At 38.3% G+C, this 25,868-nt stretch overlaps 1 protein-coding gene across 1 annotated transcript in view; it reads right to left on the bottom strand.

Annotated features, from left to right (window-relative positions):
• Window positions 1–9,197: 9,197 nt before the first annotated feature.
• The window catches only part of kel (kelch protein), a 162,303-nt gene continuing 145,632 nt past the window's right edge, over window positions 9,198–25,868 (bottom strand). The window contains exon 13 of the mRNA XM_067138413.2: window positions 9,198–11,273. Coding sequence (XP_066994514.1) covers window positions 11,101–11,273 — 173 coding nt within the window. The 3' untranslated portion in view covers window positions 9,198–11,100. The remainder of the gene's footprint in view (window positions 11,274–25,868) is intronic.

Here is a 25,868-nt window from a genome sequence, read left to right as displayed (position 1 = left end):
TCTTTGAATCTTCATAGACTCTGATCCTCAAGGGATAAAAAACTTTTTTACCAGATCTCATTGCAAAGAAAATTTAGCTCTTAAGATTGAATTTCACATCTTTCTAAGATTTTAGACATGCTACTTATTTTAAATATTTTAGAACAACTCATTCTTCCACAATTTTATTGTATCTCTCCTATTAAGCCCATGTTATTAAGGCATGTCTCCAAAGATTCTGTATTTTATGATATTTTAGTAGAGTATAAGTTTGTGAAAAATGGTTTAATAGTTCTCAAGTCATTATTTATGAACATAACAATTCTTCAAGATTCAGATTTGGCTAATGATGCTCTGTAAGGGAGTGAAACATGTCCCACATATATGGTAACTTTTTAATTAATGAAAATATTTTTAAGTGTGACAACATTATAATGTATTGAACAGGTGTATCATAATAAAACTTTGTTATTGTAAATGTACTGTTTGCCAGTTAATAAGCTGTCATTGCTGTGGTTACATGTGGAGTGCAACCACTGGATGTCAAGTGACCAAACTTGTCTATCTTTTTAAAATAGCTGGTATGTGCAAGACAAATCTACAGACCTAACTCCCTGCTTATCCCATGATGACAATGCCAATAAAGAGAAACTAGATTAATAATATAAAGGGGAAAGTGGTACTGATGCAAATACCTTGAGACCTGATAATAGAGAAGGCAATTTTAACACAACGGAAAGTGGCAAAGAAGTTGAACCTCTTATAGGAGATACTCTGTTCCATTTGGAGAGACATAGTACAAAATGAGAATACCCCCTGAAACCAGAGGTATGTGGAGAATAAGTCCACGTAATTTATTCATTAGATTACTGGGCATCACTGGTGAAGCACGAAACACCAAAGATGAACATCAATGTTGGAAATCATTTATATCTGATGAAATATTGGCTATCATACTAATACACAAACCAATATACTGAATATGCAACAGAAAATCTTGAAAGAGAAAAAGATGCAAAAAATAATAACGTTCTTGAATTAAAGACTTTCTTAGTTCTTTTATAATTGCTTACTACCTTCCAAGTAAGTAGAATGATGCAAGAAAATCCCTGTGGGACAGATGGCAGCGGAATTGGAAAGTTCCATCTTGTAATGAATCTGAGATGCTTTAAATTGCTGCTTTGCTGCCTCTGTTTCAACAACTTACCAGCAATCCAAGAAATATTTTCATCATATTTGTATTCTCTTGGAGCATTTAATGACTGATGAAAAACCTGAAGCCTTTTGTAGGAGTACATCTCACAAAAGCTAGCCAAATATATTCACTAGGGGATGCTAAGTTTTTTGTTAACCTAATTTGCAAAACTTTCCCAGGAGCAGACGTGGACTCTGACCACAACTTGTTGGTCATGAAATGCCATCTGAAGTTGAATAAATTGAAGAAAGGAAAGAATGCAAAAAGATGGGATCTAGACAAGTTGAAAGAAAAGAGTGTGAGAGATTGTTTCAAGGAACATGTTGCACAAGGGCTAAATGCAAAGACTGAAGGAAACACAATAGAGGAAGAGTGAACAGTCATGAAAAATGAAGTCAGTAGGGCTGCTGAAGAAATGTTAGGAAGGAAGAAAAGATCAACGAAGAATCAGTGGATAACTCAGGAGATACTAGACCTGACTGATGAACGACGAAAATACAAGAATGCCAGAAATGAAGAGGGCAGAAAAGAATACAGGCGATTAAAGAATCAAGTGGATAGAAAGTGCAAGGTAGCTAAGGAAGAATGGCTGAAGGAGAAGTGCAAGGATGTCGAAGGTTGTATGGTCCTAGGAAAGGTAGATGCTGCATACAGGAAAATCAAGGAAACCTTTGGAGAAAAGAAATCTAGGTGAATGAATATTAAGAGCTAAGATGGAAAGCCACTTCTAGGGAAAGAAGACAAAGCAGAAAGATGGCAGGAACATATCCAACAGTTGTATCAAGGTAAAGATGTAGATAATTTGGTTCTGGAACAAGAAGAGGCTGTTGATGCTGATGAAATAGGAGACCCAATTTTGAGGTCAGACTTTGACAGAGCTGTGAGTGACCTAAATAGGAACAAGGCACCTGGAGTTGATGACATTCCCTCTGAATTACTGACTGCCTTAGGAGAAACCAGCATGGCAAGGTTATTCCATTTAGTGTGTAAGATGTACGAGACAGGAGAAGTCCCATCCGATTTTTGGCAGAATGTTGTTATACCTATTTCCAAGAAAGCTGGTGATGACAGGTGTGAAAACTACCGCACCATTAGTTTAGTATCTCATGCCTGCAAAATTTTAACCCGTATTATTTACAGAAAAATGGAAAAAAAAGTTGAAGATGAGTTGGGAGAAGATCACTTTGGCTTCAGAAGAAATGTAGGAACACGTGAAGCAATCCTGACTTTACGTCTGATCTTAGAGGATCAAATCAAGAAGGACAAGCCCACGTACGTGGCATTCGTAAATCTAGAAAAGACATTCGATAATCTTGACTGGGCCAAGCTATTTAAGATTCTGAAGGTGATTGGGATCAGATACCGAGAACGAATTATCTACAACCTGTATAAAAATCCGTCTGCAGTGATAAGAATCGAGGGCTTTGAAAGAGAGGCAGCAATCCAGAAAGGAGTGAGGCAAGGCTTCAGCTTGTTCCCCATCCTTTTCAATGTTTACATAGAACAGGCAGTAAAGGAAATCAAAGAGGAATTTGGAAAGTGAATCACAATCCAAGGAGAGGAAATCAAAACCTTGAGATTTGCTGATGATATTGTTATTTTATCTGAGACTGCAGAGGATCTCGAGAAGCTGCTGAATGGTATGGACAAAGTCTTGGGTAAGGAGTACAAGATGAAAATAAATAAGTCCAAAACAAAAGTAATGGAGTGCAGTCGAACAAAGACAGGTGATGCAGGAAATATTAGATTAGGAAATTAAGTCTTAAAGGAAGTGGATGAATATTGTTACTTGGGTAGTAAAATAACTAATGATGGCAGAAGTAAGGAGGACATAAGATGCAGACTAGCAAAAGCAAGGAAGAGCTTTCTTAAGAAAAGAAATTTGCTCACTTCAAACATTGATATAGGAATTAGAAAGATTTTTTTGAAGACTTTCGTGTGGAGCATGGCATTGTATGGATGTGAAACATGGACGATAACTAGCTCAGAAAGAAAGAGAATAGAAGCTTTTGAAATGTGGAGCTATAGAAGAATGCTGAAGGTGAGATGGATAGATCGAATCATGAATGAAGAGATACTGAATCGAATTGGTGAGAGGAGATCAATTTGGCTAAATTTGACGAGAAGAAGAGACAGAATGATAGGACACATCTTAAGACACCCAAGACTTGTTCAGTTGGTTTTTGCAGGAAGTGTAGGTGGTAAGAACAGTAGGGGTAGACCAAGATATGAATATGACAAGCAGATTAGAGCAGATGTAGGATGCAATAGTTACATAGAAATGAAAAAGCACAGGATAGGGTGGCATGGACGGCTGCATAAAACCAGTCTGTGGACTGATGACTTAAACAACAAAAATTTGGAAACTTATGCAGGAAAGCAACCAGAGGGACTTTTATCTATAAGTAACAAATCTACAACAGTTAAGCAGTGCACAGTCCGTCTATAATACAGGCCGTAAAGTAACTGCTGACAACTAGTCCACAGATATGGACTTAATTACTGATCTGAAGATGTCTGTAAGACCCAATTTAAATAATTACAATTATTAAGTTGTTCAGTAGCTTTACTAACAAATTAAGGAATTTTTGCATGCTGGAAATATTGTTGCTGAAGAGAATTGCACAGTTCTCAAAACATGTACAATGATTGAATAATTATACTATTTTAATAAATATTGACAGGGTGGACCCATTAAACGATCTGTTGTGCTTATTTGGTGATTTCAGCCATACAAAAAAAAAAAAAAAAAGGGTCAAATTTGTTCATTCACTTTATGAACATATGTGTTGTGACACTGGAAAGCTTGCTAAATAGAAAAGGATCTCCAGAATGACAAGGCACAATTCCAATAAGAGTAAAATATATTTTTGTTTGGAACATGACAGAATGATCTATCAGGAGTGTGTTGTGAGCTTGGACTTGAAGAAATAGAAGGATAGCATAAAATAATAATATTAAAAAAAGAAGGAAAGAAAAACTTCATAATTAATTTTGTTATGGATAATATTTAAATTCTACATTAGTATACCTGCTGCATATTTTGTTGTAAGTTTTGACACTGTAATCCGTACTTCATTTACTACTTTTACATTAGTACTATGGTGAAATAAACTGTCAAAGCAGCTGCACTACCAATGAGAATTAAAAAAATAAAATTGAATGTTATTTAAAAAATTATTAAATATACATTCATACGAAACAATGAAATGAAAGTCCATGAAATCTACTAGATGCTGTGCAATCAACCAGCGTAACTGGCAGAGGGTTAAGTGCAGCTCTGGAATCCACAGAGGAGCAGGAAATTTGTGGGACCTAGTCAAAACTTCTGGAAGAAAGTGTATCATTTGAGTGAATATGGTATTTACATACACAAATTTACAGCAAAAACTCAAACACTTTCCCTCAGATCTTCAGCTACCAATGTACATAAAAAGGGGAAGCATACGAGAGGAGATCCACAGAAACAGATAAAACAACATACAGCTCACAACCATGAAGCTAACAGCCAACATTAAATACAACAGTGTATTACTCCCATTATTATGAATTGTCAGACTTATCTCCAAGAATATATTATATGTTATAGATAGCATGAGCAGCTCCCAGAGGAAGTGGAAACCTTTCCTCGTGCCATTAAATGACAGGACTGTTATTAGGCAAGTCCTTCAGAGACATTTATCTTGCTTAGTTCTAAGATAGAAATGACGAGACCTAAATATCTAAAAACCATTACAGCTTTCAGTTGGTTTGTTCTCTGCTGTCACATTGTGATGCAACCCTTCCATCATGCCAGATAAGCAACCTCCTCCAGTGTTGGCTATCCAAAAATGCTTCACTGTCTACTAGGCTACTGGTGCAGTGCAGCAAAGTAAAAAACCCGACCTTGAAGCTTTCAGGAGGAGCCCGTATGTTCAATCTGTTTAGGTGTTCGGTGTTTCAAGGAGTACCTACATCCTGAGAAAATAAGTACGATGGAACGTCAAATATCGGAAGTAACTGGGACCCGCTATAGTTTGGATAACCCAAACTAGTAGGCTTAGAGTGCATAACTTCAAAGGTTTCTCCAATATAATGTTACCATTATAAAGCAGTCTGATTACTCCACTTTCTAACGATGAGATCTCGAATCCCCTTCAGTAGATTTTATAATGTCGCCTTCTAGTACAGTCTGAAAACCTGGATCAGCAGCCACTCATTTGAATCTTCTTCGTAACAGTCTTGAAATCCTGAGATTTACTGAAACCAGTCTGCAAATTAATTACCTACTCTGCTACTCTTTAGAACCATTCCTTTCAGTTTCTTCTGTTGACCAGAGTTTATCCCATACATTTTTTAAATTATCTTTTGTTATCGATTCCTGTAATTCAGCTAACAGGTGGCAACAGTCCTTACTTAGCATTTTAGAAAAGGCAACAGCAACAAGGCTCTCTTGGATACTGCTGGCTAGTTGTACGCACTAGCAAACTTACTTCATATAAAGTCTTTTCAGTTTTTCAATTACCTCTTGATGCACAGATTGAATCAAGACAGTGATATTTGGTGGAAAGTACAATACTGTATTATCTTTACAGAAAGAGCAATGTTGGTTCTCCTATTAACCTACTACAGGATTGACAGAGAAATATGAACACTACTCTTCCACTGTATACTGCATTCTTTTTTAGAGAAGGACGACATTAAAAACTTTGATGAAGAAAATATGGGGTCATATATTTGACGTTTTGGATGACTGACGTTCAGACATAATCGATGTTCTACTATAAATAAATGAACTACTAAACGTAATGCTGCAGAACAATAGATTTCAAGGAGGCTATACTTTTAAGGGGCACCTTCCTGTCCACTCATCATTCATTTATTTTAAATAAAGATTTTCCTTAAATTAAATACAGTTGAAGCTGATTTATACGTAACTCAGTTCTGTGTAATCCTATTTTATAAGTAAATTTCTGGTGCTTGTTTTGTTTTTTAAAGGGGTCTAACATCTAGGTCATCAGGCCTAGTAAAATTCCATAGGTCCTGCCAAAACAACTTAAAATTAAAAATAATTTGTATTTAACCCACTTATATATAATGCAGTGTCATACGTATTAATTTACATTAAATACAGTATTTGTCGGGGCACACCCTGATCCGGCAGGAGCTGGATCAGGGGAATGGAGGATGATGATGATGATGATGATGATGATGATGACGACAGTTTATTTGTACATAAAGTTAAAATAATGTTGCTGATATATGCATTTCCTCTGATCAAAACACAGACGAGTGAGAAATGCAATACACTGGAGTCAGCCTTGTTGTCTGCGGGACTTCAGCTGCAGATGTCGGAGGGATGCAGTGTGGTAGTGTAATAAGGGTGGTGGGAAGTGACTGCACAGTATTCAACTAAAAGAGAAACACTGCAAGACAGCTGATTTGCACAAAACAGAGTTAAAATAATGCTGCACACACATAAATTTCCTGTTGTTACCATAGCATTATGGTTAGCACTATAAGCTGCCATCCTCGGTGGCATGGATTCGATTCTCAGTACTGCCAGAGATTTAAAAATGACAGGAGTGTTGGTATGTGGTTACAATGATACACACAGCTCACTGGGGGTGTGACTGGAAAGAGCTGCACCACCTCGGAGCGAGGTCACGAGTATACTTTACCAAAATACAGGTTAGTTAGAAATACAAAACATTGGAGTCGGCAGTGTTGGCAGCTGCAGATGTTAGAGAGGTGTGGTGGTGTAGTGAAGGTCATGGAAAGCGACTGCATAGCATAAAGCTAAAGAAGAAAAATTACAAGACATGTGCTCAGGACTTACGACACACTTCCGTTTTAACTGTGAGCAGGTTCTGAAAATGAGACACATTAAATGATGCTGAGAGTCAACATTTGCTGTACTGGCCAATAAAATCTGCAGTTTCATCAGTAGAAATTGTCCGTTGCTGTCAGCTGACCGTGAAGAACGGAAAGAGAAAAGTTACATGCTCAATGAGAGAGTAAAATTTACACAAGAAGTGGACAATAATCCACATAAAACTAAACTGAAATAGCTGGAGATTTAGGAATGGCTTAAACCACACTTTGCACAGTCATTAGTCTTCTTCCATTCCCTTTTCCAAATTCTCTCTGGGTAGAGTAGTGTTCCAAAGCCCTCCACCTTACTCGATCTTTCCACCATTCCTCTTCTAGTTCTTTATTGCTATCAACTACTCTTTTTGCAATACAGTTCGCAACAGAGCTCCTCCATCTCATTCTAGGCTGTCCCCTAGGCCTCTTTGCAGTCACTGTGTCCATGATTGTTCTCTTTGGTATCCTCTCTCCTGGCATTCTCATCGTGTGTCCAAACCATTTTAGCTTTGCTATATCAATTTTTTCTTGAAGTTTACACACTCCCACGCTTCTTCTTATTTCCTCATTTTGTATTCTATCTTGTCTGTCTTTCCCTGTATGCTCCTGAAGAACCTCATTTCAGATGCTTGCATCTTACTTTGCTTCCGCTTAGTCAACGTTCAGGCTGCTGAGGTATAGGTCAGTATAGGTTTACAATAGGACGAATATAAAACCTTCTTGAACTTCATTGGCACATCTTTGTTTCATACAATGTCTCTCACACACTGGTAGAAACTTGCAGACTGCTGTATTCTTAAATCAATTTCTCCATCCAAATTTCCATTTTGTGACATCATGCTGCCCAAATATTAAAAAATTTTCACTACTTCAAGAGGTTCATTTCCTATTTTTATCACTCCCATGGATTTTCTGTTAGTTCTCGTCATGATCAAAGTCTTGTTTTTCACAGTACTAATCTTCATTCCAAAATTTCTTATCTCCCCATTCCATAAATCAACTTGTGTCTGTACTTCCTCTTCATTATCTCCCCAAACTACACTGTCATCAGCAAAGAGTATAGACTTTACTTGCTCACCCACCATCTTCTCCTTGTATTATGTAGAATTCTATCCATGATGACAATGATGAGTAAGGGAGACAATACACTTCCCTGTCTTAAGCCTGTCTCAACTCTGAAACATTCTGTTTCACCCACTTTGGTTCTAACACAGCTATTGCAATTTTGATACAATGCTATTACCATCTGCATTGTTGCATTCCCAATCTGTGCCTCTGTCAATGTTTTCCATACCAAATTCCTTGGGACACTGTCATATGCCATTTCAATATCTAGCAATGTTACTACCATGTTCTTTCCATATTCCCAATACCTTTTCATCATTCAATGTAATGTAAATATTCGGTCAAATGTAGACCTGCCTCTTCTGAATCTATATTGGTGTTCTGCCAATTTTCCCTCTACTCTGTCTCTTATTCGTTTATCCAAGATTCTTTCCAGGATCTTAGTTGTGTGATGTATCAGTATCACTCCTCTGTAATTTTCACATTGCTTCCTGTCTCCTTTCTTGAAAATTGGTATAATGACCCCTTTTGTCCACTCTTTTGGAACAGTCTTTTCTCTCCATATCACTCTGAAGAGTCTATACAACCACTGTAGACCAACCACTCCTGCTGCCATTATCATTTCTATGGTGACCTCGTCAATTCCAGCTGCCTTTCTTTGTTTCATTCTTTTAGTGGCCCACTCAATCTCTGCCATGGACACCTCGTTTTCCTCATCTTCCATCTGCACTAAGTGGTTCTTCGATTTCTCCTTGTACCGAGGTATTTTGCACATTGTAAAGCTGTTCAAAGTATTTTCCCCACCTCCCCAATGTATCCTGCTTCTGTGTCATCACTTCCTCCTGCTCATTTTTAATTAAGTTAGCACCTTCGCCTGAGTTTTCTTCCTTTTACCCACTGGATTAAGATCTTTTTGTTTCCAGTTGTATCTTCTTGCAGAGAGTCAGTGAATTTTTGCCAGCATTTCTTTTTCCCTTCTTGAAGCACCTTGGAGCACTCCTTCTTGCAGAGACTGTGTTCTGTTTTACATTCTGTTGTTCTGTTTCTCAGCCATCTTTTCCAAGCTTGTTTCTTCCGTTTAACTATATCTTTTACCCTATCATTCCACCAGGGCATTTGTTGATCTTTCTTCCTTCCTGATACTCTTGCACAGGTCTTTTCTGCAGACTCCATCATGACTAGTATGCCCATTCTTCTTTGACCCTTCTGATGTCTTCCTAAGGTATACTTGTTTTAATGTGTGTCTGGAACTCTTCATTTATTTCCTTCTCTTGCAGTCATTAGTATTTTAGATTAATTTTAAAAAACTGGGTGCAAAATCAGCAATGCTGATTAATGATATTGCAAACCTGATACACTAAAAGAATCATTCATACAAATTACATTGTTAGCTTATATCTTTGAAATAACCTGCCTTTAATCTTATTCCAGAAAATAGAAAAATAAATTTTAATAATTATATGACATAATATCTAAACCTGATAAGTAATTCTTGATTATGCAGAAAATCTGTTCACCTTCATATGCATATAACTCAGGTTCAACTGTATTCAACCCTGTCTTGAACAATGGCACTGAGGTGGTTTCAACTTAAAGCAATAGGAAAATATCCTGTTTCCCCACTTCCAATAACCATGTATTTAATATTCTGTTTCAGACTTCTAACTACCATATATATGGAATACACCACACACAATTTTTCCACAATTTGGCAAAGAAAAGATTAACTGCGCATTATTTGAAATAAGATTGGTATCACTTCACTTCAAACAATGAATCGCATTATACTATAGAGTTGACCTGCCTTGATCAGTGGAGCGTCAGATCACATTAGAAGTGAAGCGGGAACCACGTATTAAGTACGGCTACAAGTTCTCACAATCGCTTGTTCAAGGCTAAAGAAAAGCTTAGGGGTATTGAAGATGCAGAGAAAATAGGAAACTGCACAGCAGAAAGAAAGTACAATGTTAGAGAAAGTTGTACTAGCAACTGGCAAGAAAAAAAACTTGGACACAAAAACAAAAAAACAACACCTACTACAAGACAGCACACTCATTACGACAACACATAGGCGAAACTAGCCGATTACAAATATTAGGGGAAGGTATGCAAACTGCACAACAATTCTGATCAAGCAGGTTGCCTACCCATTAGCATGTGAAAATCATGATGCATTTCTTTAAAACAAATTTAAATTCTATTCAGTTTTGTAATGCATCATTATGTAGCATTCATTTCTTGTAAATAAAATGCAAATTAAAGCCAATCTTGTGGTTTTTTTTTTTCATTCTCTAGCAACGTTAGAGTGCATGGATTATTGAACAGTGCAGATCATGTATATACAGAATTTTCTTTAGAAACTAAGAGATTCAAAGTTGAAGACAAGATTCTTGGGATACTGACAATTCATCACAGTGTTAAAACTTCTTAGCCTAACCTTTGGTATTGTACACATTTAATTTAGTCCCTGTATAACATCTATAAAACTGTATAAAATACAATGAATAAACTATCACAAAACTTAAAATTATTTCCATCAAAAATGTCATATTATCATGGAATGCCTTACAGATCCACTAAATGCTATGGCTTAAGAAACTACTGCACCATACCAGCACAACCAATGGTGTACTTCTAAACTGAACCAGAGACACACACTCATAATATACAGATGAGCACCAGTCACGCAGGAACGAGTAAGAAATTGTAAAAAGGAACATGTGTTAATTTGGGGGCAGGGGGGGGAAGGAGTGACTATAAACTAAGCGTAATCATTCTTTAATATGGCCCCTCAGCTCGAGAAACTACGAGGGGACAGCAGGTTCTCTTCACAGCTCCCAGTGCGAAGGCAGCAGGTATCCTCGTCTCAGGAGAACGTCCGCAAGTTGGCGCTCTCCCACATCGGCGACCCACAGCGGCAACCACTTGTTGAGAAGTAACCAACGAAGGGAAGATCCGCTGAAGTTTGCAGCTCCAGCTATGCTGTAATTCCTGCTGCCCAGAAGGGCCAAGCTTCACATGGGCTTGTCAATTATGGCCACGCCCGCGTAGCTACGACCTATACCCATCGACGACAGAAGAACAGACCACGAATCCGTCTTGGGATTGTAAACTTCCACTGAAGCCAGATTAGAGGATCCATCATCCCCTCCAACCACATACAGCAGGCTATTGAGAGCAACCACTCCTAGAAGAAAGAAAACACAATAGAAAACAAGATACTAAAAGTTTACTTTAGTCATACAGAGAGACAGGAACATGAAAACACACACACACACACACACACACACAGGATAAGCACAATGACTCGTCAGTTTCAGATCAGGGAACGATAGAAAAAGAGACAAAGACAAACCTGAAAACATAAAGGGATAAGGATAATCTTCACATCCTCATACACTGTCTTTAAATAGATGGGTGGTCTCCTTATCAACACGATTTCTTTTCAGCCATTCATGAGCTTGTTTCAGCTTCATCACAGGGGTGGACATCAACACTCACTGAGCAACCATTTACTTTGGAGGTTCCTTAGGAAAAGAAACTCCAAATATGCAAAACAGGTAGTATGATTTTACCACAGGGGTTGATAATAAAACTCTACTTTTCAATTATAATTTCTTGAGAGGCCCCTTTTCCATACATACCAGTAGCTGCTTCTCACTGCCCAGCTTAGTTCAAACAAATTAAACACACAGCTTTTTACAACTGCTGAACATCTAATATCTGATGGCATCTGAAGGTGTTTTGAAAGACTTGCCAGCACAGGAAAAAAAACTCCTTGTGTCAAACTTTTTGGCACCTCAGTAGCTCTGAAAACTGTGAAAGTAGTTAATGGGATGTAATAATTAACAATAGTGTTCTCACCAGGTATTTTCGTAGGCCAGGTGGCAGGAATGAGTAGGTGGGCTGGAAAACTATGTAAAAAATGAATATGATAAAATGTATTCTCCCTTCACAGCATTAACAATAATAATGGACAGGTAAATATTGACTGAAAAATTGAAGTATTTTAGTGTTATTATGATGAACGAGACATAACATAGTATTTTGAACGTGATGGTGGTGGTGGTAGTGGTCGTGGTGGGGGTGGCGGCGGTTGTTGTTATTTTTTAAAGGGACGTACAAGTAGGCAACCATCCTCTATTAATATTAATCAGAGTGAAAAAAAAAATGGAATGGGTCCGACACTTCAAAAAATGAAGGTTTCGGCCAAAGAAAGACAAGGGGCATGCAGGGCGTGAAAGTGAAAGACTCCCTAGGCCTCGTGACCAAATAGCGCTGGGATCTGAAAAGAACAAGAATTGATCAAGGAAGGTCGGATATGATAGATGAAAGTGAGGGGCCTAGCACAAGCAAGTGGAAGCAATGCCAGGACTCAGTTAAGGGCCCTATCGTCGACAACCCACGCTCCCAACTTAAAGAGCCCCTAGGGCCCCTTTCAGGCGCCTCTTATGACAGGCAGGGGATTCCATGGGTGTTATTCTATCACCTCTACCCACAAGGGGAAATGCCAATGAGTTTGTGACGTCCCACGGAATTGATTGAGTGCTTGCATGCGATTACACGCTAATCCCGATACCACTTGCGCACGACACTGCGTGACAGTCAAGCTAAAACCTTTAAAATCTGATGCAATTATGCTGACAATAATGAACTCACTGTTCAAATAAACTGTTTTACAGTATTTACGTCTTAATTTGAAGCACCCGGTGACTCAGATTTGTATTAATATTATGTAACTAGCACATATCTAGGTTAGGTTACCCGGGCAGTCTGTAAAAACGGTTGGGTTCTTGAGAGAACACTGAACATTATTTATTTCTTTCTTTGCATCCGATGCTATCTTGAAAGCTAAATAATCACAAAACAATTACTACAAACCCATCCTCTGATCTTCTACAACATAACAGATCAATCTCTCGTAACTTGTAGTGGTAGTTCATGAGAAACAATTTTTTTTTTCAAATGTAAAAAAATATTTATTTCTCAGTCAACATCTATATTTCAAAGCCAATATTTGTCAGCATGGTTTTTAGCATAGAAAGCTCTCCTGGTGAGAAAATCAGTCAATTTAAGCTTGCCAATTATATCCAAAATTTAATTCAAACTACTGCACCATCACATTAATTTCACACGCCAGTAAGATCTTACTGTACATCATAAACCATTGCTTCATATATCCATAGAACAAACAGGCTAAGGAACAAAGGAACAGATTTTCAAAAAAGGAAATTATTGAAAAAGCTCAAGGATTTTGAGTCCTCATCTTCATTTGCTTCTTGGACTACAAAAAAGCCTTTGACTGTGTTGTCTGGACTAAACTGTGACAACTACTTGACGAGGTGTGCCATCTCATTTGTTGTCACTGCTGAAAAGCTTATATGATAATCACACTGCCACTGGGTGGATCGATGGTCAGACATCTCAATTCTTCAGAGTGTCCAAGGGTGTCTCTCTCAACTGCTTTACAACATTTATAGCAGATATGTCATGAGGAACCTCCTTGATGGTTGCACTGGAGGCATTTCAATTGGTGGAAGAAGAATCAATAATCTGTGCTTTGCTGATGACCCTACTCTACTTACCAGCAGTGAAGTTGAACTTGTATACTTATACAAGTAGTGTATATAGACTGGAGATCAACCTAGGCAAGTCTAAATTGACTATAATCGAGTGGGACAAATCCTTTACAAAATATCTTTTCTCGGCACTTTTATGCATTTTGACATGTTACCCAAGGTGAAACTTTCACAGTTGCTGCAGTTTTCAATGATGCACTTGATCTTCTGGCACCATTAGGCATTACCGGGAAACACAGAAGGAGCCTCCCCGAAGAGTGCTAGATAAGGCATTTGGGCGTTCCCTGGGCAATGATGGTACACCGGCTGATTCTTCCACGAAGGCGCTGTTACACAGCAACAAGCAAATGATAGCAAGTACTATGTCCACTAACACTCCTTTTCAGGACCAACCAGAACACATGTCGATCAGATTTGATAACAATCTCCGCATTTGTTACTTAAATATCGAATCCATATCACCACCAAAGAGTCAGTATCTGTCTTATGCTGGAGAACAACGTGGATTTGATAGCACTACAGGAAACACATACCAGCGACAGTGAAGATTTCTACAGAAGAGGAAAAATAGGTGGTTACAATCTCGCTGGGGCAATTGATGAACGTAATGGGATCGCAACATACATCAGACCCCAGTTAACTGATTTTAAAGTTGTTTATGAAGACAACTCAACAGATATCTCTGTCCTGGCAGTGGAAATCTCAGGCATTACTGCTGTGAATGTCTATAAACCACCAGGAGTCAGTTGGGCCAGCCATTCATTAAAAGTTTTTGATCATCCTGTTTTGTACATTGGAGATTTCAATAGTCACAGCCCAGCATGGGGATACGAATTCGAAGATGACAATGGGTCCAACCTAAATAACTGGATTGAAGCAAACTCCCTACAACTCGTCCACAATGCTAAACATCATGGCACATTTCATTCTGGCAGATGGCTAAAGGATTATTCTCCTGAGCTTTGCATAGTGTCACAGTCAACTCCTGAGAATCAACACATGGTACAACGAAAGGTCATCAGTTCCTTTCCTCAGAGTCATCATAGACCAGTTATTATTTACTATGGCACTGAGATTCCTCTTGTGTCTTCAGTACCACAACCTCGTTGGAATTTTTGACTAGCAAAGTGGGATACATTTGCAAAAGGGCTTGATAACACTGTACAGTGGATACCATCAGTTCCTGAAAATTACAATAGATTTGTCGACGCCATAAAAGCTAATGCTAGGAAGTTTATTCCCCAGAGGTATCATAAGACATATATTCCAGGATGGTCAGAAGAATGTAATCAGCTTTACAATGAATATCAGAACTCTCCTAATAAAACGACAGCTGATGAGTTGCTAAGGGCTCTAAATAAATCTAGGAGAGAGAAGTGGCACAGAACTACAGCAGAGATGGACTTCACACACTCTAGTCGTAAAGCCTGGATCCCCATAAGAAAACTTGGTAGTGACCCTACAATGAAACGCAGAAGTTTGCCAATGAACCCGAACACCATTGCCTCTACACTGACACAAATCTCTAGAGCGAAGATGGACACGGTACATGCAAGGAGTATTAAGAAGCAACTAAGAACGAGAAGATCACAGTTGACATCCCATCCGGAGTATTCCTGCGAGTTCAGTACTGAAGAACTGGACAAGGGTCTATCCAAAATAAAAGTAAATAAAGCTGCTGGTCTGGATGAAATCTATCCTGAGTTTCTGAAGGCCATAGGCCCTGGTACAAAACAATGGCTAGTTAACTTCTTCAATGAAATTTTACGAACTGGTAAATTACCCAAGTTGTTAAAACAAGCCAAAGTAATTGCAGTCTTGAAACCAGGACAGGAAGGAACTGATGCTTCACATTATCGACCAATTTCACATACTTAATTGTGAATCTACAAGATGCTCGAAAGAATGATACTTAACCGTATCCAAGAAGCAATAGAAAGAGTCATCCCAGTTGAGCAAGCGGTTTTCAGAAAGAATCGTAGTTTTTGTGATCAGGTGTTAACACTGACAACAGAGATTGAAGCAGGATTCCAGAAAAGACTGAAGACTGCTGCAGCTTTTGTCGACCTTACATCAGTCTATGACATGGTCTGGAGAGAGGGACTGTTGCTCAAGTTTGTTCAAGTCATCCCTTGTCAGAAGCTAGCATGTTTACTAAACAACATGTTATCCAACCATCGACTTACTGTATTTCTGAACGGTGAAAGAAGCAGGTGGAGATCTCTAAATAATGCTTTACCCCAAGGGTCAGTTTTATCTCCCATTCCATTCAATCTTTACATCCATGACCATGACAGTTTGCAGACAATCTAGCTTTAATTACTCAGAGTACAGATTTGGCACACTGTGAGGATGTACTTACAGAGGACCTAGCTACCATGTGTGACTATTTCCACATGTGGAGACTCCAGCCAAATCCTAGTAAAACGGAAGTAACAGCATTCCACTTGCACAACATGGAAGCTAATCGGTAGCTACATGTGGTTTTTAATGGAACAGAAGTCTCCCACAACTTCTTCCCAAAATATCTGGGTGTCACACTGGATCGATTCTTGTCGTTCAAACAGCATTGCTCGAATCTGTCAACGAAGCTGAGCCCAAGAGTAAATCTACTGCATAAACTAGTGGGCAGCAACTGGGGTGCAGATGCAAACACTCTTCGCACTGCTTCACTTTCTCTAGCATACTCGACTGGTGAGTACTGCCCTCCTGTGTGGGAAAACAGCATACATTCGAGCAAGATTGATGTACAGCTCAATGAAACCATGAGAGTTGTTACTGGTACAGTGAGGTCCACTCCTACTCAGTGGCTGCCTGTTTTAGCAAACATTGCTCCTCCGGATCTGAGGAGAAAAGCAGCAAAAGTACAGTTGCTCAAGAAGACCCTTGCACACAGAAACTCACTTTTGTTCAATGCCTTACGAGATCCACCTGTGATAAGGTTGAAATCCAGGAATCCACTCCAGACTGATCTACATTCCTATGAAAAATTCAGTGTAAAAGCAGAATGGAGACAGCAATGGGAACAATGTCCACCCACCAATGCCTTTCTGATTAAAGACTCAACGAAGAAAGTGCCAGGTTTCGATCTTCTTCGACATGAGTGGTCAAAACTCAACCGTTTCAGAACAGGCCATGGCAGGTGCCGATATTTGATGTCAAAGTGGGGATATTGTCAAAGTGCTACGTGTGAGTGTGGTGCTGAGAAGGAGACATTGCTTCATGTTGTTGAGAGTTGTCCACTGTCAGCATTTAAGGACGGTTTACGGGCTCTGCATGAATTGACACCAAGTGCAGTGGTCTGGTTGTCGAAGCTGGACATTCTAGTTTAATTACCTCTATATTTTAATTTGTATTTCATGACTTGACACCAAGTGCAGTAAACTGGTTGTCAAAGCTGGACATTCTAGTTTAATTACCTCCATATTTTAATTTGTATGTTAATTGTATATTTTTACACATTATGCTTGTAAATGCCACACGATGATAATAATAATAATAATAATAATAATAATAATAATAATAATAATAATAATAATAATCAGGCATTACCGATTTTCTTGCGTAATTAACACACTTTTTTTGACGACGAACAAAGGTGAAAACTCTGGATGCATAAATTAATCAAGGAATTCAGATATTTAAAAAATTATTTACATTTAAAAGATATAAAATATAATATACACACAATTGGTTCAACTCATTTTTGGTTATCGTCATTTGGCGTAAAATTCTGGTGAGATTTTTTTCTGAAAAGTCAAGTAGGGAACCTACATCAGGTAAATTGGACACATGGGTTTGAAGTATCAACACTGGAAAATATTCTCCCCATTACGAGCTGGCAATATGACCTGAAGTGAAATAAACATGAACTCATAAAAGCACACTTCATGTAAGTGCATAATAATGACATACTGGCAGAAAAACCTGTCCAACACAAGAAGGGCTGAGCGTCAAAGGAGGTACCCTGTTAGATTTCTCCAAACTGTTCGTATCCAATCTTGTACGAGTGACGTGTCCATCCACCCGCTTTCTTGGATACAAATGTGGATCCTTTATGGAAATTTTACTTCAGGCATTGTTTTTTCATTTTAGAACAATGTAAAGTGCAAGCTTTCTGCCATCACCTGTTACAGCAAGCATTGCAGTACATCGCTGTTTTTCGCTTCTGGTAGTGCGTACGATAACACACGATGTCCCCTTCTTATCAATAGTTCGACTTTGCGGCATATGGAAACTGAACTGCGTCTGACCTGCGACTCCTATTTGGGAGAGCAAATATTCCTTCACTTTACTCTTCTCAATGGCAAAGTGATGAAAAACCAATTACTTTTCGGTTGAAATCATTCGGCATTTTTTTGGTATAATGTCGTTCTTTGTCGAAGAGAAAATCCATTTCTCTTCATAAAAGTAATCATCCCCGCCTTAGCTAACCTTCAAATCCAAGATACTGATTCCATGTGCAGCAGCTATTTCTCGTCCTTAAAATTACAGCAATCGTCGCCCATAAGACGACGATGCCACGTAAAGCAACTTTAAACAACAACAACAACAAAAATACAGCAGTCCATCAGAAAAATTTACCTTTCATTTTCCTATGCACATGTGTAAAGGGAAATGAACCTTAAATACATTACACTCTAGGAGTGGGTAAATATGTCATGCAAACACGCAATCCTAAAGTACGGTACAGAAAGGATCGGTTTCCTTTACACACACGCATAAGAAAATGAACTCAATGAAAACTGTTCTAATGGACTGCATATCCATATCTGGCTGAGAGGCGTGACCAGTCTTAAGGAAAATAATGGATAAGAAGAGCATTGTCACATTTGTGGTTTTGGCAAAGGAACGATGATAATGAAACGGCGACATCCTTGTCGAACTATGACAAAAATTATGTTTATTAAGCAACACAAAATGGATTAATGATATGGTGAAAGTAACGACAATAGGAAGAAGATGAAATGTCTCACAGTTAGTTCATCCAGAAAAAGGAATTGTAATCTTTTATGGCCAACATAGGACCTCTCCAGTCAATTATACAAAGAAAATTTAGCCTTATTAAGCTTCCAATATTTCTACATCCTCTCAGATGCCGACATCAGTTGAGAACACACTACCTTTTGTCCTTTTATTGTGGTTTGTAGTCTCACACGTGAGTCGTTGAAAATCTTAATTTTGCCTGTTTTGTTCTTGAGATCATTTAGTGTTATTTGTAGTTCATTAATATCATTCTTAATTTCTGCGATCCATCTAATCCTGATATTGCTATTCAATAATTTGTCTAGTAACTCCAGTTTCCAGTGTTCTAATAAGATGTCCAAAAAATGAAATGCAATTCTTTCTAACTGAGCTTGATACTGGTCGATTTCTTTATAAACTCTTATTTGAAGCTATTCTCCAATGGCCATTAACTTGATATTGTTTATTTATACACGTTCTAATTATTATTCTTTCTATCCTAAGTACTGAATTTATTCGTGTATTAGACCCCTTTTTGAGACAAAGCCAATTTAAAAAATAAACCTTGCATACAAGACCCCCCAACGTAATTCATCAGAGAACAATGATTCTGCTTCAAACTGCGTACAAGTCTTATTCCAGCTCTGATGACATCGCATAAATTTGTGAATAGTTTTGTCCGTACAACCCATGCAATGAAAACAGCGTCAAAGTCATGCGGTACATCTGTGTTTTGTAGTTAATGTCCACCAGCATAATGGTTAGGACAATTAGCTGCCATTCTCGGGAGTCTGAGTTTGATTTCCGGTACCGTACTGCCAGAGATTTACAAATGGCTGGGGCAGGAAGGTTGATTTGCAGTAAAAATGGTAGGCCTACATGTAAATGAGTTTACTTTAGACGAGAAATATTCACGGTTGTTGCTATTAATATAGCAGGGGAGATCATTAACAAAGTGATCGTTTAATATCTCGTAACTCGGGCCGATATGTGTATTTTTTTGGAGAGAAATAAGTTTAAAACGTGATAAAAACTATCCAATTATAACAATTGTTTTACTCGCCAACGTACCTAACAAATAATAATAATAATAATAATAATAATAATAATAATAATAATAATAATAATAATAATAATATTGATTTTATGTCCCCACTTTTAACGATTTTCGGAGACTCCAAACAAAACATACTAGGGTATGCATTAATAAAAAAATGGAGAGAACAAACATACAAAATTAAACATTATGATAATAAAATGCATTGCCGTCATGCCAGTAGATATTCATAAATGCAGCAAATTTTCCCGTTATTTACTTTTATTCCTTCCCTCGTGGAACTTTTGGCACTATGTGGGTGATAGCATACCAAACCTAAACAACGTGGTCTCTCTTATCTCATTTACAACTGTTTAGGTAAATCCTGATGTGATGAATGTAGAGAACAATAATGAAATATACTTAAAAATAAGGGTCTGGCTTTCAACAGCCGCAGTTATCGAAAGAATGCTTCCAGTCACTATGTATTACATTCAGAAGTAAACTCGTAACATACGCTAGTTATCAAGTGGTGGTTTGGCACGCGTACTACAGGACGGCTTTATTCGGAAGGAGTGGCTTCTGCTTCACACATACCAACTGGAAACATCAGAGACCTTCTCCAGAAACAATTTGGGAAAAGATTTACACTGTCTGGACTCTGTATTTTGTAGTTAAGAATGTCCGCCAGCATAATGGTTACCTCAATTACCTGCCGTTCTCGGGAGTCTGAGTTCGATTCCCGATACAGTACTGTCAGAGATTTATGAATGGCACGAAGGTTGATATGCGGCAAAAATGGTAGGCCTACATGTAACTCCCTTCCGCTGGGTTCAAAAGGACGGGACCTCGAATGCTCTCGACTGCAGGGCAATTCAAATGAAAGCAGTGATCAGGTTTACAGTGTATAGGCCTACTGCTCAACTGACACAGACAAATGAATGGCCATTAAGTTCTATTGTATCAGTATTGTATAATATGATAATGTCCGGATCCATGGCTAAATGGTTAGTGTGCTGGCCTTTGGTCACATGGGCCCCGGGTTCGATTCCCGCAGGGTCGGGAATTTCAACCATCATTGGTTAATTTCGCTGGCACGGGGGCTGGGTGTATGTGTTATCTTCTTCATCATTTCATCCTCATCACGACGTGCAGGTCGCCTAGAGGTGTCAAATCAAAAGACCTGCACCTGGCGAGCCGGACACGTCCTAGGACACTCCCAGCACTAAAAGCCATACACCATTTCATTTCAATATGATTAAACAATACCCTTATCCCGTTTCTTTACGGGATTGAGTATTAACCGAGACGAATTTTTGTAGCGAGTTTTTACGACTGTTTGCCCTTCCTGACATCGACTTCATCAGAGGAATTAACGAAATGAAATGAATGATGTGATATGAGTAACTAAGACTGACTGGATTTACTTTATATATAGGCCTAAAAGTAGTGGTCGCCATTTATTGACGTTTTACATTTAGAAATACTGTACTGCGTTCCAACAAAAATAGCCAATACAACACAAATACATTCATAGGCTTGTTAAAGAAAAATGTAGAATGTTTACATGAACAATTTATAGCTCTTTATAGCCTAGAAGTTATGTATTCACTTCACAAAATTTGATGTTACAGCGTTTTGGATCCATCCTTTACGCTGTAAAAGTGGGGGGAAAAGGAGTCTAATATGTTAGTAATACGGTATTTTATTTGACCAATTTCAGCTGTATTAGCAGTTTTGAAAATAGTTTAACTTGCATAAGTCACCTCTGGCTGTGTGTAAAAGGCTTAAAGCCATAAAATTACAGCCAGAAAATAAACCTCTCCAGGCAATAAAGGGCACAACGGTTCCACATGTTAGTGGCGGTACCCCAACAGCATCTGTTTTACATTTTAGTGGTGGATGAATAGATATCCTCTGCGGCTAACAACCGCAGTTGTAAATCAGAGCTTGCTCCACTTAAGGCTGATAACCTTTGATAGTCAGATATGGAATACTCTCTTACTAAAAGAATTCCACCGTCCAACCCCTTAAGGATGGAAAAGACCACATCGGATTTGGTGGGTAGTCACCTAAAAGACAAGAATGAATCTGAACACTCAAAAATACATAAATATAACCAAACATACAAACACAGAATCAAACATAGGCATATTAACTACATTGCGATGCACAATATTAACTCCTTACTGAAAACAGGAAAGCTCCAGAACTTCACAGATGAATTAGAAGGCAAAATATTCTTGAGGTACGGTTCCAAGAAATAAGAAATTTAACAGAAGATCCATTTGAAACACTGAAACATTGAAACAATGAAACACTGTCCCCAGTTTGGTACAGGATTGATAGTAAATTTGAAAATAATAGATTCTGTAATTGATTTCAAAGCCATCTCATTGAAAATTACAATTCTAACTATACAAACCACAAACAAACCTTACACCATCATTAATGCTCATGCCCCTACCAATGGAAAACATTTCCTAACAAAAACTCTGCAATAAGTCGATAATTTCTCTAATCTCCTCGATCAGACAATGAATAAAATATAAGTAACATCAAGATCCTTATAGGGGACTTTAACACTCAACTGGGTAAGGAAAAGAAGTATCGATATGTAGTAGGAAAATGGGCTCCTCTAACAGAAATGGCCAAAGACTCATAGAAATATGCAGAACCCATAGACTAATCTCCAAATCTACATATTTTAAAAGAAAACCACACAAAAACTTGGAAACATCCTGATTGGACAAACGGAGAATGGCAGCTAGACCACCTATGTATGGACAAATTCTTTCACAAGAAAATCCACAATGTCAGAGTTCTAAGGGGAATGAACACTGGTTCAGATCATTACTTAATTAAAATCAAGATTAAGTTTACTGCAGTAAGAAGAAAAAGACAAAACAGAGTTGGAGAGAAAAGGACATGCGTCCCTTATCAGTTAATCCAGAATGCCCAGTACTGGCAAAGAACAGGAACTACAAGACTAACAGATAATTTAAATGACCTAATACCAATTCTTAAACAAAAGATCTAGCTCCATTAAATCCAAGGAAAAGACATGCCTGGTGGACCTCTGATTGTGATAGAATGCATGAAGAAAGACATCAAACTTGGTTGAAATTTCGAGCCCACAAAACAGAAAACGCCATTAACCTCAAGAATGTCAGAAAAGAATTCACCCAAATGATTAGAAGAATTAATTAAGAGAAAATATCAAAAAGATTTAATAAACTCTATTGAGGAAAATTATTACAAAACAAATTCTAGAGATTATTACAAAGCCTTTGGTAAACAATTGCAAAAATACAACCCCCGCCACATTAATGTTGAAAAATAAAGATGGAAAAATAGCACATAACAATAAGGAAAATGCAGAAATCATGGCGGAAGCATTTAACAAGCTCTTGAACAGTGATGAACCTGAAAAGCTCTTATTAATTGATACACATACCCTGATAAAAACTAAACTAGAAAATATAAACCCAACTACAGCAAAAGAAGTTGAAACAGTGCTTAAGAAAATGAAGAATTACAGAGCATGTGGAGAAGACCAGGTTTTTGCAGAGATGTGGACATATAGCGGCAGTGCAACTAAAACATCCCTCCATATGATATTACAGAATATTTGGATATCAGAAAAATTCCCAGAACAATGGACAACAGCTTTAATTAATCCAATTCATAAGAAAGATGAAAGAAGTAATCCAGACAACTATAAAGGTATTTCTATCCTTGACTGCATGTATAAGATTTTCTCTATGCTACTATACAATCAGGTATTTTTTTTTGCTAGTGGCTCTATTTCGCACCGACACAGATAGGTCTTATGGCGACGATGGGATAGGAAAGGCCTAGGAGTTGGAAGGAAGCGGCAGTGGCCTTAATTAAGGTACAGCCCCAGCATTTGCCTGGAGTGAAAATGGGAAACCATGGAAAACCATCTTCAGGGCTGCTGACAGTGGGATTCGTACCCACTATCTCCTGGATGCAAGCTCACAGCCACGCGCCTCTAACCGCGTAGCTAACTCGTCCGGTAGCTATAATCAGATTAACCCACTGAGCAGTACTGCCGTCTATTTATGGCAGTGTTGCACGTAGCCCACGGGAGTACTGCCGTCTATTTACGTTCTCGAAGTTTGTGCCTATTCATGTTTCATGTTGAATGTTTGAAATTGTTTCCTGACATCGTACTGGTAGGTTTTTAGAACAATTTTGGGGATGTTTGACATGTTCAGCAAAGTTTATTCCATGTTTTGTCACATCTCGCATGTTCTGTGGTGAAGTTCCGTCCCAGCATCTGTAGTCACATAACCTAATTTCTTAAGTGATTGTGCTAAGAATTACGACAACAGCCGGGAACTGTTTTCTACTGTTGTTTCCTGGTAGTGCATTGCACTACTATTCCTTGACAATACACATAATATTTCTTTCCCTCATCCCTGGTTTCTGTAAAAACACTCTCTGATAGTAAATAAATACACGTGGTAATGACGGGATCAAGTCGAGGATGCGGGCTTGCTCTGCAAGATATAAGTTATATTTTGAATAATGAGGAGCCTGACGATGAAATTAATATTTATGCTGATGAGAGTGAAATTGGTAATTCCTCGGAAGATGACAACATGGAAACTGAGAACGAAGTGCAACCCGCTGACGCAAAGAAGGCTAAGCTGTCAGCTGTTCAAACCAAAGAAAGAAAGTGGAGTTCTGTAGGCAGGTTTCTTCCTACGCTTTCTGCTCATTTTGATGCATCAAATTCAGGTGTTAGTGATAATCTTCATGTGAATGATAATGACAATGAGTCAAGACTTGAAGTGTCGATTTTCAAAGAGGTTGTTGATTGTAATATTATGAATTTGATAGTGTCAGAAATGAACAAGTACTACTTATCTGTTACGGAAAATACGGACGTAAAGGAAAAGTTGAAGTTACGTAAGTGGCAAGGCATAACCGTGGAGACTCTTTATGTTTTCCTGGCACCTGTTTTGTTGATGGGACATGTGAAGAAAAACTATTGGTCAACAAATAAATTGACTGAAACTCCAATGTTCGATAAAGTGATCTCTGATAATGATATAGATGTTGATTCCCATAGGGAATCTGAAATATTTGTCCTGAATGAGTAAATTTATAATACCAATATAAATGGTCCGTTATTGGACATTATAAATTTTCCAGCTAACTCATTCTTAGTGCACTGGCACTGCCGGTGGCTCCAGTTAGCCTACGCAGTGGCCTCCACGGTATGCACTAGCCAGCGTATTGGTAGGTGTGCTAGGTACCAACTGATGAGCCCACCCTAGCACACGAGGGCGAAACGCTGGCAACCAAAGCAACACAGGTTTGGTATCAAACTGTTCATACTTTGCAACTGTGAAACTGGGTTTATCCTTGATTTTACTGTTTAAACTGGAAAAGATACGGAAATTGAACACTATGAAAATCTTGGATGTCTGCGTCAGTTGTCAAACCTCTGACAGCACCTTACATTGGTAAAGGTCACACTGTTACACAAGCCCAGATCTTTTTGAGCACTTACACAAGGTAAATACTGGAGCTTGTGGCACAGTCAGAAAAAACAGAAAAAGAATGCCAGACTTCCCGAAGAAAATTCAAATGGGAGAATGTATTTCATGGCACACCAATGATATGCTGGTGCAAAGATGACATGACGAAAGGGATGTTACCATGCTAACTAGCATACATGAGAACGTGATGGTAGAAACAGGTAAAACAGACCTCACCACAGGGCAGAATAAAAAACCCTTGAGTGTACTGGATTATAATGAGAACATGGGCCCAATTGACAAAGCTGATATGCAAGTAAACTTCACTGCAAATGTCAGGAAAACACTGAAATGGTATGTTAAGTTTGTTTTTTTTTTTTTTTTTTTTTTTACCTGATAGACATTTCAGTGCTGAACTCGTACATTATTTACAAGGTGAAGACTGAAAAAAATCCACAGCTACTTGACTTCTGCCTCTGCCTTATAGATCAGCTTCTAGAGAAATTTGCAGTGGAGAGGAAACCAACAAAAGGAGGTCGACCACCTTCAGGAGGAGACTGCTTGAGACTTTGTGGATGTCATTTCCCTAAACCAGTACCTCCAACGCAATCAAAGCAGAAACCACAACGGCGGTGCTTTGTGTGTCAGCACACAAAGAAGAGACCACCCAAAAGAACAGACACTAAGTG

This window comes from Anabrus simplex, chromosome 1 (genome assembly GCF_040414725.1).
Source record: "Anabrus simplex isolate iqAnaSimp1 chromosome 1, ASM4041472v1, whole genome shotgun sequence".
Lineage (NCBI taxonomy): Eukaryota > Metazoa > Arthropoda > Insecta > Orthoptera > Tettigoniidae > Anabrus > Anabrus simplex.
This window is presented reverse-complemented; position numbering and strand designations above follow the sequence as displayed.